The sequence below is a fragment of the Podarcis cretensis genome, assembly GCF_951804945.1.
Source record: "Podarcis cretensis genome assembly, chromosome: 18".
Taxonomy (NCBI): Eukaryota; Metazoa; Chordata; class Lepidosauria; order Squamata; family Lacertidae; genus Podarcis; species Podarcis cretensis.
Genome location: NC_137188.1, coordinates 9,234,927 through 9,249,147, shown reverse-complemented (window position 1 = coordinate 9,249,147; position 14,221 = coordinate 9,234,927). Strand labels below are relative to the sequence as shown.

The 14,221-nt window shown below is 49.1% G+C and overlaps 1 protein-coding gene across 2 annotated transcripts in view; it reads left to right on the top strand.

Moving 5' to 3' along the window:
• Positions 1-2,522, top strand: part of ELL (elongation factor for RNA polymerase II) — a 53,997-nt gene extending 51,475 nt beyond the window's left edge. For both annotated transcript variants that reach the window (XM_079960639.1, XM_079960640.1), the window contains exons 11-12: positions 667-711; positions 2,079-2,522. In XM_079960639.1, the coding sequence (XP_079816765.1) occupies positions 667-711; positions 2,079-2,195 (162 nt within the window). In that variant the 3' untranslated portion in view covers positions 2,196-2,522. The remainder of the gene's footprint in view (positions 1-666; positions 712-2,078) is intronic.
• The last annotated feature ends 11,699 nt before the right edge of the window (positions 2,523-14,221 follow it).

Below are 14,221 nucleotides of genomic sequence, written 5' to 3'. Positions count from 1 at the left end.
CTCCAAAACCAAAGCGTTCCAACACCAAGGCGCGCTTTCCCATAGAAAGTAATGCAAAACCGATCCATCCGTTCCAGACTTTTAAGAACAAGCCCTAATACAGCAGTTTCGCATGAGTTTTACTATCTAACGAGACCATTGATCTATAAAATGAAAGCAATAAACAGTGTACTTCAGTCGCACAATCAATCAATCGGTAGCTGAACTGGGTTTCAGTCAGTCACAAAAACAAAACGAAAAAGAGCCGCAAAACCAAAAAGGCAAAATAAATAGCAAAAACAGACAGACCTCAGTGTAATACTGAAAACAGAAGTTTGGCACTCAAATTGGAAGCGTAACACTCAAAACGGAGCACGTTCGGCTTCTGAAAAATGCTCGCAAACCGGAACACCCACTTCCAGGTTTGCAGTGTTTGGGTTCCAAGTTGTTTGAGTACCAAGGCGTTTGAGAACCAAGGCACCACTGTACTGGTTTAGCGAAAAGGGAGTACGAAAATTGGATGTGGAGGGTCTAGAAGCCAGAAATCGTCTGTCCTAAGAAAGCTTGATCTCAGATCGGTGCCTAAATCTCATTAAGATGCTGCCAGCTTGATTTTCAAACCTTTATATGCCTTGCTTTGCCATTTGTTGCTGTTTTTTAACACATGGTTTGTTCATTCTTTTGTAGTCTATCCACGATCAGATACTGCAGGAATACCGGAAAATCAAAAAAGTGAGTCTTGCTTGCTTATTTCTGTAGAGTGTTTGCACCAAAAAAAAAAGAGGTTTACATGCAGTCAGTTTTTTAATGAGACAGTCCTTGCACCCCTCCCTGCCCACCTTAGAAATGACACACAAGGGAGGACGGAGGAGGAGGGAGGAGGAAAGAAGGAAACTCGGGCGTCCCCAGTTTGTACATCGCCCTTGTCACAGCAAAGCAAGTTTTTCTGTGCTGTGCATGTGAGAAGCTCAACCTTTAGCAACTGACGAAATAAACTGGGATTCATGGCAGGCTCCTGGAGAAAGTAGGGTGTCAGAACAGCCTTTCCTTCCAGCCTTAGTTGCTCCCAGATGTTTGAAACAGCAGCTTCCACAAGCGGTTGGAAGTTGTAGGACAGAAACGCCGGGCGGTCATCAGGGCAGGGCAAAGGAATGGTGGCTAATAGGTAAAGCTCCCTGTTCAGCAGCAGTCTACCTTAGAATGCCAGTTGCCAGAGAGCAAAAAATAAAAAAATGGTGGAGATTCCTCATTGCAGTGAGGGGGGGGGTTTGGACTGCTCTAAAAGTAAAGGTAAAGGGGCCCCTGACCATTAGGTCCAGTCATAGCTGACTCTGGGGTTGCGGCGCTCATCTCGCTTTACTGGCCGAGGGAGCCGGCGTACAGCTTCCGGGTCATGTGGCCAGCAGGACTAAGCCGCTTCTGGCGAACCAGAGCAGCGCACGGAAACGCCGTTTCCCTTCCCGCCAGAGCGGTACCTATTTATCTACTTGCACTTTGACGTGCTTTCGAACTGCTAGGGTGGCAGGAGCAGGGACCGAGCAACGGGAGCTCACCCCGTCATTGCGGGGATTCGAACCGCCGACCTTCCTAGGCTCTGTGGTTTAACCCACAGCGCCACCCGCATCCCTATGGACTATGCTACATTATTATTATTATTATTATTATTTCAATTTATATAACGCCCTTTCAAAGATCTCAGGGCAGTGTGCAGCATTAAGGTGTATTTTACAGAGCATAATAATGAAACTTAAAACATCAATAAGATATGTCGAGCGGACTCCCGGAACCGATTAAGTTCCACAACCAAGGTACCACTGTAATACAGTGGATGCTCGGGTTGCGAACATGATCCTGCGGCGTTCGCAACCCACAACGGAGCGTCTGCACACGCATGGGTTGTGATTTGGCACTTCTGCGCATGCGCAAAGTGCGACTGCCGAAACCCGGAACTAACCCGTTCCGGTACTTCCGGGTTTCGGCGGGTCCGTAACCTGAAAAAACGAAACTTGAAGCGTCTGTAACCCAAAGTATGACCGTATAATTATAATTGTAATAAATTTATTTTCCCCTTCCATCTCTCTCTCCCTCCTTCCTTGCAGACGAACCCAAACTACAGCCAGGAGAAAAACCGCTGCGAATACCTGCACAACAAACTCGCCCACATCAAAAAACTGATAGCCGAATACGACCAACTGCAGTTTCAGTCTTGGCACTGAGGGGGTGGGGGGGGGACGGTGAAAGTTTTTGCGGCGAGCCCACCACCCTCCGGTTCCGCTGGTGACGATTGCAAACCTGTGAACAGCTTCCGGAATAGGGAAGAGGAGCGGCAGCAGCAGGAGGAAGGAAACGTTTGAGAGATCTCTGTGCGGCACGACAAAGATCAGCACGCGATTCGCGCCCCCGTGCAAGAGACGACCTGTCGCTTTTGCTGTACAAACCCCGGAGTTTTGGGGGGGCAGTGGGGGGGGGAAGGTACAAGGGGCCCGGTCCCCATTTTATATAAGCAATTCTCTTCCCGGATATTAAAGAAGACAGTGAAAGAAGGGAGAAGTTTGCTTATTTTTCGGATATCATCTACTCAAAAAAACGAGAGAGAGACCGTTTTTCACATTGGCCCCTCCACGACTTACAGGAAACCAAGAACTGTGTAGATTAGCAATGGCCAAACTCGGCCCTCCAGCTGTTTTGGGACTATAGTTCCTATCATCCCTGATCACTGGTCTAATAATAATAATAATAATAATAATAATAATAATAATAATAATAATAATAATTTATTATTTGCACCCCACCCATCTGGCTGGGTTTCCCCAGCCACTCTGGGCGGCTTCCAACAAAGACCAAAAATACAGTGGTACTTCAGGTTGCATACGCTTCAGATTACAGACTCTGCTAACCCAGAAAATTGTGCTTCAGGTTAAGAACTTTGCTTCAGGATGAGAACAGAAATCGTGCTCTGGCGGCGCGGCGGCAGCAGGAGGCCCCATTAGCTAAAGTGGTGCTTCAGGTTAAGAACAGTTTCAGGTTAAGTACGGACCTCCAGAACGAATTAAGTACTTAACCCGAGGTACCACTGTACACTGTTAGCTAGGGATGATGGGAGTTGTAGTCCCAAAACAACTGGAGGGCCAAGTTTGGCCATCGTTGGTGTAGAGCAATCAGTGTGTGGGGAGGAGGGTTTCCTCAAAATGTTTCTGGGGCGAGGTTGGCGGGGAGAGCTTGTGGGACGATGACCCCCAGCACTGCTGGGTCTCGCTTTGGGCAGAATCTGGCCTGGCACACCCCCCCCCACACGCCCCAAAGGCCCAGTGAACACCCCAGAAGAGACAATGGGTCTTCGCTTCGCTCTTCCCAGGGTTTCCTTGAAACGCAGCCAGGTTTTGTCGATTCCCAACGGGTCTAAGTTTTTGCACGTTCTTTTTTCGTTCTCATTTATGGGAGCATTCGCGAGCCCTGCTTTTCAGTGTTGGCAGCTTTTGGGAGCCTGAGAAACGACGGTGCGTTAAAAGGTGTGGGGGCGCATTGGAAAGGGGGCGCATAATTGCCACAGGAACCACCCGTTCTTTCCTTTCAACTCGTGCACACAGCACAGAACAATAATAATTTTGAAAGCAGAGGGGAAACCGGAGGGTTGGTTTCAGGCAGGAGAGCAAAAGCACAACGACAATACTTGCCCTCCGATTTGGGTGCCCGTTCCTGCCAGCTCCCTCAAGAACGGCCTCTCCCCAGTCTTCCACTCTTTTTCCAAACTCTTCTGCCTCTCAGGAACTATGGGTCTGCTGGAAACTGAAAGCAGCCTCTTGCAAAAAAGGATGTTCCTATTCGGTGCAGATTATTTGGGTACGTGCAGTGCAGATTGGGGTATGATTTTTTTGCTTTCCACTTTGGCCAAAAAGGGACGCGGGTGGCGCTGTGGGTTAAACCACAGAGCCTAGGACTTGCCGATCAGAAGGTCGCGGTTCAAATCCCCATTACGGGATGAGCTCCCGTTGTTCGATCCCTGCTCCTGCCCACCTAGCAGTTCAAAAGCACGTCAAAGTGCAAGTAGATAAATAGGTACCACTCCGGTGGGAAGGTAAACGGCGTTTCCATGCGCTGCTCTGATTCGCCAGAAGCGGCTTAGTCCTGCTGGCCACATGACCCGGAAGCTGTACACCAGCTCCCTCGGCCAATAAAGCGAGATGAGCGCCGCAACCCCAGAGTCGGCCACGACTGGACCTAATGGTCAGGGGTCCCGTTACCTTTTTGGCCGAAAAGGCCTCAATCAGGCAAAGGGAGGGCAGCGTCCCCATCTTCGGGCACAACACCAGCCTCTCGCGACGGGCCTTCCTAGGAGTCGAGAGGAGAGGGATCCGGGAAAGTTGTCCAAAGTCCTGGGCGCGCTAAGAGTTTCCCATCATCAACAGGAAAGCTGGTTTAGTGTTTTTCTCAAAATGCGGAAAGCATTTTTCCTCTGGTCTGAACCGGATCTCTGGGATCGCGCTCTCTCTTTCTGACGACCAGCTTTTTGCGACTCGAGCCGTTTTAGGGGGGGTATCTTCCCTCCCCTCACCGTTGGGTCAATTCATTCCCGAAACCATCGCCGCCAAATCTATTGACCGAGGTTGATTTAGCGACAAACAGCCTAGGCCGCAGAAAGCAGGTGGACCCCGAGTTAATGCAATGAGGATTTCTCTCTCAGAACTTCTAATAATATTGGGTAGGGCCGTGGGAAGAGGGGAGGGGGATGAATTCTTATAATCATTATTTTTGGAGGAGGAAGACTGGACAAGAGAAAGAGACAAAAAAGGACTTCTGTTCTTTATATGACAAACCTGCTCTATAGATAATATTTTTGCAAACGAGAGTTGGATACAAAGATATATTGTGTACATTACACAACTTGTGTGTGTGTGCATATATATAAATATATATATATTCTGGGACTTTGTAGAATTTGGAAATAGATATTTAATGACTATCCAAAAGGAGGAAAAGGGGGGGGGATACTATGAGATTTTGCTTTTTGCTGCTGCTTTTTCCGGGACAGTGTGTTTTGACGGAAGCACAGTTTCTTTTCTCAAACGCCCTCTTTTTATTTTTCTGTTCCTGGTTCCGTGATTGATTTGGGCAAATCTTTATGCTTGGGCCTGGCGGGCGGGGAAGGTACTGCTAAAGCCCCTTAAGCTACTTTGAACATGATCTTAACTTATTCCATAACGCGATGGGTTTTTTCCCCTCCTTTGTAATAACAGTACTAGGGACGCGAGTGGCGCTGTGGGTTAAACCACAGAGCCTAGGACATGCGGATCAGAAGGTTGGCGGTTCGAATCCCCACGACGGGGTGAGCTCCCGTTGCTCAGTTCCTGCTCCTGCCAACCTAGCAGTTCGAAAGCACATCAAAGTGCAAGTAGATAAATAGGTACCACTCCGGCGGGAAGGTAAACGGCGTTTCTGTGTGCTGCTCTGGTTCGCCAGAAGCGGCTTAGTCCTGCTGGCCACATGACCCGGAAGCTGTACGCCGGCTCCCTCGGCCAGTAAAGCGAGATGAGCGCCGCAACCCCAGAGTCGGACACGACTGGACCTAATGGTCAGGGGTCCCTTTACCTTTACCTTTTTAATAACAGTACAATGGATAAAAATACCTTGAACCATGAAGTCGTTTACAGTATATATGTGTGTTTGTGCGTTTATACACCCAAACACATACACAAAAGGGTTTTTCTCCCCCACGTTGCCAAACTCGCCATTTAAAAGCAGCTTAAAGTCCTTTCTCAGTTTGCCTTTTTTAAAATAAAAAAAGCTGGTATCTCTCCATTTTTTTGTACACAGGAGGGGGAAAAAAAATACAAAACCGAATATTTCTCTCTCTTTTTCTTTATGCAACACATAATAAAGTCATTGTATGAAAACATGTCTGCCTTTGGAGCTCTGTCTTTATAATAACATTCCATAGCTCCACGACTCTTCTTTACCACTCAAGCTGGTCTGCCAGTCAGAGCCTGGGCTGAGGTCCAAGGTGGGGCCAGGATAACCGAAAATTTATCTCCCACTTGCAGACCCAGTTCCCTACTACACCCGGCAGGTGAGGGCCTTGTGTAAAGTAATGTCTTGCAAGAAATCAGTTCCATGCAGCGTTCTGGTCTCCTTGCCTCAAAATGGATATTGAAAAGGTTCAAAACGGGCACCGGTCGTTACATACCCGGCAAATATATCCCTCTTAAATCAGGCTCATGGCTGATGGACATTCTGTGGCCTTTGAAATGCATCTGGGGGGAGTATGTGCTATTCATAAAATTCTACAAGGTGCGACCGGTGAATGGTCACAGAAATCGGACCGCGAGAAATATTCGAACATACAGTTGGCATCGGAAACCCACTCAATGCTCACGGTTGTGTACGGAGATGAAGCGGTAACTCGAAAGACAGTGTATGAGTGATTTCTGTGAAGGGCGGAAAACTACCGAAGATGACCCTCAGTTTGGCAGATCATTGGCGAGCAGAACAGCAGCAAATGTCAACAGAGTCCGCGATTTGGGCACAGATTTCCCCAACATTTCACACGTCCAAGCCGCTGCGATGAGGGAACTGGAAGCAGCATGGAAAGAGGACTTCTCCAGAAGTTTCCAACAGTTCTACGAACGTTGTCAACGGTGTGTTGTATCAGAGGGGACCTACTTTGAAGGCCTGTAAGGTGCAGGCTCCATGATCACTGCAGATGGTGACAGCAGCCACAAAATTAAAAGACGCCTGCTTCTTGGGAGAAAAGCGATGACAAACCTAGACAGCATCTAAAAAGCAGAGACATCACCTTGCCAACAAAGGTGCGTATAGTTAAAGCTACGGTTTTCCCAGTAGTGATGTATGGAAGTGAGAACTGGACCATGAAGAAGGCTGATCGCCGAAGAATGGATGCTTTTGAATTCTGGTGCTGGAGGAGACTCTTGAGAGTCCCATGGACTGCAAGAAGATCAAACCTCTCCATTCTGAAGGAAATCAGCCCTGAGTGCTCACTGGAAGGACAGATCCTGAAGCTGAGGCTCCAATACTTTGGCCACCTCATGAGAAGAGAAGACTCCCTGGAAAAGACCCTGATGTTGGGAAAGATGGAGGGCGCAAGGAGAAGGGGACGACAGGACGAGATGGTGGGACAGTGTTCTCAAAGCTACCAGCATGAGTTTGACCAAACTGCAGGAGGCAGTGGAAGACAGGAGTGCCTGGCGTGCTCTGGTCCAGGGGGTCACCAAGAGGCGGACATGACTAAACAACAACAAGGTGGTATGCTCTCGCTGTCCGATTTATGTGACCATTTGCTGAACTTTCTGGTCCCATCTTGTCGAATTGGAAGGGACCCCAAGAGACATCGAATCCAACCCCACACAATGCCGGAATCTGCATGGGTTGGGTCTGCTTTTTGTTCCTATTCTGAAGTTTGGCTATTCTGTGAAGCTTTGCCGCCCTTCACAGAAGCACTTAAACCACTCATATACACTGTCTTTTGAGTTACGACTTCATCTCCGTACACAATTGTGAGCATTTTGTTGGTTTCCGATGCCGATTTTATGTTTTCTCGCCGTCTGATTTCTGTGACTGTTCACCGAACTTTTCCGGTCACACCTTGTAGAATCGGTCACTCGGGTGGTGGTGGTGATAATAATAATAATAATGCAAATATTTGCTAAAAGTAACAGTAGCGGAAATTGCTTTGCGAACGTATGCATTGTTAGAAATCTTCAGGGGGGAAAACACCAGCGAATCTTCTTGCAGGCTTTCCAAAATCTTGAAAACGGAACTGAATTTAAAGTCGGGGAAAATGAGGATCTGTTTATGTCTCCTCCTCGCCAGGCCAGGCCTGACGGTGGCAGAGATGGAAATTTCCACATGGCAGTGGGTGTCCCTGCTCTGCGTTGCCCCTGGATCCTTGCTCTTGGGGCGGGGGGGGGGAGAGACGGGTGCAGCCCCCTGAATATTTAAACATGCTGGAACTCTGTGTGCGGAATGCTAAAGCAAAGGCGATTTTATTTTTTAAGAGGCCCGTATGACCTCTGAGCAAGGCAGCTAGCAGCTCTTTTTGGGAATGGCCCAAAATGAGAAAGTTGAATGGGTCTGTCTTGTTCTTCCGACACCCTCCAGTCCATCAGCCCTCCTTTTATTCCCAGAGGCTTCCGCTTCCCTGCCGAGCGCAAAAGATGAGATTCAGTCTTCCCAGTGGAAAACTACTGGCACGCAGGAGCTCTTGTGACTCTCATTATCTGGGCAGCGAGATTCCACCCTGGCCCCCTTTTGTATGGGAGCAACCTGGCCCCCCTGCTTTGCATGCCGATGGGGTGTTTTAAACTGATGTGCTTTTTAGGCCAGCCCTCCGAGTGGTTTGCAAAAACGAAACGAGACCCCCGGCGATCATTCTTTATCATATTCCTTTGCAATCTCGCCTTTCCCCCCAATAATAGGTCTCGGATAAAATTACAAATCAAGTGGAGAAAGCCAAAAAATATTTTGTTGTTTAGTCGTGTCTGTCTCTTCATGAGCCCCTGGACCAGAGCACGCCAGGCCCTCCTGTCTTCCACTGCCTCCCGCAGTTTGGTCAAACTCATGTTGGTAGCTTTGAGAACACTATCCAACCATCTAGTCCTCCATCGTCCCCTTCTTGTGCCCTCCATCTTTCCCAACATCAGTTTCTTTTCCAGGGAGTCTTCTCTTCTCATGAGGTGGCCAAAGTATTGGAGCCTCAGCTTCAGGATCTGTCCTTCCAGTGAGCACTCAGGGCTGATTTCCTTCAGAATAGAGAGGTTTGATCTTCTTGCAGTCCATGGGACTCTCAAGAGTCTCCTCCAGCACCAGAATTCAAAAGCATCCATTCTTTGGTGATCAACCTTCTTTATGGTCCAGCTCTCACTTCCATACATCACTACTGGGAAAACCATAACTTTAACTATACGGACCTTTGTTGGCAAGGTGATGTCTCTGCTTATAGTCACTAACAAATAATAGGAAAAATGCTACTACAACAACCCAAATCTACAGATTATGACTGCAGAGAATATGAACCTCGCAGCGCGATTAAAAGCCCTTTCCTAAAAGAAAGCGAAGAAAACCAGGCAGTTGCCAATCAAATCCATTAGTGCAACAGGATCAATAAAAAAATTGCACAGAAAAACCCAGTGATAAAGGGCCATCTATTTTTCTTGAAAGGGATGCGGGTGGCGCTGTGGGTTAAAACACAGAGCCTAGGCCTTGCTGATCAGAAGGTTGGTGGTTCGAATCCCTGCAATGGGGTGAGCTCCCGTTGCTCGGTCCCAGCTCCTGCCAACCTAGCAGTTCGAAAGCACGTCAAAGTGCAAGTAGATAAATAGGTACTGCTCCGGTGGGAAGGTAAACGGCGTTTCCGTGCGCTGCTCTGGTTCGCCAGAAGCGGCTTAGTCCTGCTGTCCACATGACCTGGAAGCTGGACACCGGCTCCCTCGGCCAGTAAAGCAAGATGAGCACCACAAGCCCAGAGTCGGCCACGACTGGACCTAATGGTCGGGGTCCCTTTACCATTACCAATTTTTCTTGAGGGCTAGAATCATGCTTTCCAAAACAAAACGGAAACGAAGAACTATGAGATTTGGCATTTTTGCCAGCCCACAGAGAAAAACATGGACCTCAAAAAGGGATTTATTTTTTTGCACCTTGTAACACTGGCAGTAAAGGCACATTCCCCCACACAAAGAAACCTGGGTGCTGCAATTCCCAGCACCCTCAACAAACTACATTTCCCAGGATCCTTTGCAGAGGTGGAACATGTGTTTTAAACGCGCTGCGTATGCACAGCGATAGATTTCCTCGCCACATTTCTCTGGGCTGTCAAGATTTGAAATCCCAACCTAAGAAGGGCCTGTTCAATCAGGTCCAGCATCCTGGAAGCAGGATTCGAACACAAGAGCAGCTCCCCCGTTGTTTGCAGCAACTAGGATCCAGAAGCATTTTTGCAATACAACAGGAACCACTGTAGTTTAATGGTGAATTTTGGATATAATGGAGAGGTAAAAGATTTGGATTACTATATAAAATGCAAGAGGAAATGATTGACAACAGGACCCCACAAAGGGGAGGAGGGAAGTCCAGGAGATTGCATGGAAACTTCATCTTTATGTTGCATGTTGGATATGCGATTGTAAAACTGTACAGTGGTACCTCGGGTTACAGACGCTTCAGGTTACAGACTCCGCTAACCCAGAAGTATTACCTCGGGTTAAGAACTTTGCTTCAGGATGAGGACAGAAATCATGCTCCGGCGGCGCGGCGGCAGCGGGAGGCCCCATTAGCTAAAGTGGTGCTTCAGGTTAAGAACAGTTTCAGGTTAAGAACGGACCTCCGGAACGAATTAAGTACTTAACCTGAGGTACCACTGAGGTAATTTGAAAAAACCCCAAATAAATAATTAAAAAATAATAATCTTAAAACGATGAACTTAATGGGGTATCCAGGCATTAGGAGAGAGGGAGAAGGATATTTTTTCCATCCGCTTTCTCCCATGCCATGCCCAGTTTTACAAACTTCCATCCTGAGGGCCTCTGCCTGTGGCTTTCCTCCAGGCTGAAAATGCTGCAAACTTTCCTCAATGGTGAAGTCATAGAACCATGGAATCGTAGAGTTGGAAGGGGACCCCAGCGGTCATCTAGTCCAAGCCCACGCCCTGCATTGCAGGAATCTCAGCTCGAGCATATGGCCACCCAACCTTTGCTTTAAGGAGAGTCAAACAGCTCTTGCTGTCAGAAGGCTCTTCCTGACAATCTAGCTGGAACCTGAAGCTGTGGGTTCGAGTCCTACCCTCCGGAACCTGAAGCTGAACCCTCGAAACCTGAAGCTGTGGGTTCGAGTCCTACCCTCCGGAAAACAAGACCCAAAAGGAATTGGCAGTTGGGTCCTACCCTCCGGAACCTGAAGCTGAACCCTCGAAACCTGAAGCTGTGGGTTCGAGTCCTACCCTCCGGAACCTGAAGCTGAACCCTCGAAACCTGAAGCTGTGGGTTCGAGTCCTACCCTCCGGAAAACAAGACCCAAAAGGAATTGGCAGTTGGGTCCTACCCTCTGGAACCTGAAGCTGAACCCTCGAAACCTTGAAGCTGTGGGTTCGAGTCCTACCCTCCGGAAAACAAGACCCAAAAGGAATTGGCAGTTGGGTGAGGCAACTGCTGGCTCAGTGCCCCTATTCCAGAAAGATCTGACCTCAGTGGGGGGGGGGGGGTTGGCACTGCCACCTCTCTAGATGGCGTGGGGCCAAACGGTCAGCCCTCAAGGCTGCCATGGGGCGGGCGCCGCCGCGAGCCAGTGGAAATGTACCCACTTGGCATCGCCGAGCCCCAGAGAGGACAAAAGAAGTGCTACATTTGTTTCCCCAAAACTTGCTGAGCTCGGGAGATTCCAGAGCAGGGAAAAAAAGGATCATTTTGTCCTAATATTCAAACAAGCGTGCCATCGCGGGAGGCCTGGCGGAGCCCAGCTTGTGGGGGTGGGGGGGAGAGAGGAGAGGAAGCTATTTCTCTGCCCTCCCACAAACACCCCCACCCCGTGGGAAAATGTGCTTTCGCTGGTGAGAATTACGTGGGGAAATTATAGGGGGAGAGGAGGGGGCCACTGATAAGGGGCAGCTATATTTCTGAAGGACAGGACAGGATATCGAAAGAGAAGGGGGGTTGGTCATAGCTGTCAACGTTTCCCTTTCTTTAAGGGAAATTCCCTTATTCCGAATAGGATTCCTCGCAAGAAAAGGGAAAAGTTGACATCTATGGGGGGCGTAGATGGATGAGAGAAACCGTACACCCACATTACTCACTGGGAGACCTTGGGCCCAGGGCCAGATTTACATATAAGATAAACAAGCTATAGCTTAGGGCCCTAAGCTCTTGGGGGTCCCAAAAAAAAATTAAAGGAAAAAAAATATAAAATAAAAAACAAATAAAACAAAACCGACATACAGCAACAGTATTTTGTGTTGTGTAGGCCCCTATGGTGTAAGTCATGGGCCCCGCCTGCTCGCCTGCTCCCTAAAATATCACTGGTTTGCTCCTTTCTATATACAGTATAGGGTAGGGATGCGGGTGGCGCTGTGAGTTAAACCACAGAGCCTAGGGCTTGCCGATCGGAAGGTCGGCGGTTCGAATCCCCGCAATGACGGGGTGAGCTCCTGTTGCTTGGTCCCTGCTCCTGCCAACCTAACAGTTCGAAAGCACATCAAAGTGCAAGTAGATAAATAGGTACCGCTCCGGTGGGAAGGAAAACGACGTTTCTTTGCGCTGCTCTGGTTCGCCAGAAGCGGCTTAGTCCTGCTGGCCACATGACCTGGAAGCTGTATGCCGGCTCCCTCAGCCAATAAAGCGAGATGAGCGGCGCAACCCCAGAGTCGGCCACGACTGGACCTAATGGCCAGGGGTCCCTTTACCTTACCAGACTTAAAACTGTGGAGAGACGTGGTCTGAATAGAGACATTGGATTCTTATCTCGTTATACATGATAAAGCTGTTTTTAGTCATCTCACCCCTTGCTTTTTCCTGTAAGACCAATTGCAGTCGTTAATTACCACACCTATCAGCCAATCACCCAATCCCACCACCCTTCTGAGTAATACCCCTCCCCACCCTCTCACTATATATAAAGGTCTGGTGACTTCTGTTTCAGTGTATCTGAAGAAGTGTGCATGCACACGAAAGCTCATACCAATAACTAACTTAGTTGGTCTCTAAGGTGCTACTGGAAGGAATTTTTAAATTTAATCTTATTTATTTTGATTTGTTAGGCAGACAAACACGGCTACCTACCTGTAACTATGTCTATATGAATTTCTGAAGTTTTCTCAGTGAGGCAGTACATAGATACATGTATCAGTGAATTGTTACATTTGGTATCGTGCAGCAGAGGCCCTTTGAATAGATAGGAAGAAACTGTGATGGGGTGATTTGTGGGGAGAAATCACAAAAGTCACAAAAGCGATTATGCTGATTTTGGTAGTGGACTGCATGTGCTTGATATCTGCTGGAGTGCCAAACCACCCGCCCCCCCACCTACACATAAATTCCTGCAACAAATGTAGATGTGAAAGATTTGGATTGTATTATAAAATACTGTATTATAAAAGGCACGCGGGTGGCGCTGTGGGTTAAACCACAGAGCCTAGGACTTGCCAATCAGAAGGTCGTGGTTCAAATCCCCATTACGGGATGAGCTCCCGTTGCTCAGTCCCTGCTCCTGCCAACCTAGCAGTTCGAAAGCACGTCAAAGTGCAAGTAGATAAATAGGTCCTGCTCCAGCAGGAAGGTAAACGGCGTTTCCGTGCGCTGCTCTGGTTCGCCAGAAGCGGCTTAGTCCTGCTGGCCACATGACCGGAAGCTGTACGCCGGCTCCCTCAGCCAATAAAGCGAGATGATTGCCGCAACCCCAGAGTCGTTTGCGACTGGACCTAATGGTCAGGGGTCCCTTTACCTTTACCTTATAAAAGATGCAGGAGGAAATGATTGATAACAGGTCCCACAAAGGAGAAGAGGGAAGTCCAGGAGATTCTATGAAATCTTTGTCTTTATGTTGTGTGTCAGATACGTGATTGTAAAACTGTAATTTGAAAAAACCAAATAAATAAATTTTAAAAAAGAAAGAGTCATCTAGCCCAACCGTCTTGCAGCGCAGGAATCGCATCATAGGACTCAGCGGCATAGCGTGGGTTGTCAGCACCCGGGGCAAGGCAAGTAATTTGCGCCCCTAACCCCTAACCTGCCGCCGCTGCCAGCTTCTTCTTGCTGCTGCCTGGGCTGGGGTATTTACGGTAAGGTAGCCACAGCGGCGGCGGCGGGTCCGTGTCGGGTGATCTGAGGCGAGTTGCCGCTGGCGCTGCTGCCCAAACGACGCCGCTTGCCCGGAGGAGGAGGAGGGCAGAGAGGCGAGGAAAATGCAACATGGCCCAGCAGCGGCGGTGGCAGCGACGGGGCTGTGAGGAGGGGCTGCCTGGCGCGCCCTCCGTGGCCCTGATGCACGGGGACCACGGCGAGCGCTGAGAGCCGCTGCCTGCCGGACGCCTTCAGCCCGGACGCGTGCACAGCTCGTCGGTTCCGCGAGACATGGGGCTCTGCTACAGCCTGCGCCCGAGGCTCTTCAGCGACTCCGGAGGCGGCGAGCGCCCCCCCAGATGTTGCGCCCGGTGCGGCCGGCCCCCCTGCACCCCCCCACGCTACACCACTGACAGGACTGCCAGGTCCCTGCAGCCAGCAGGGCCAATGGTTAGAGACGATGG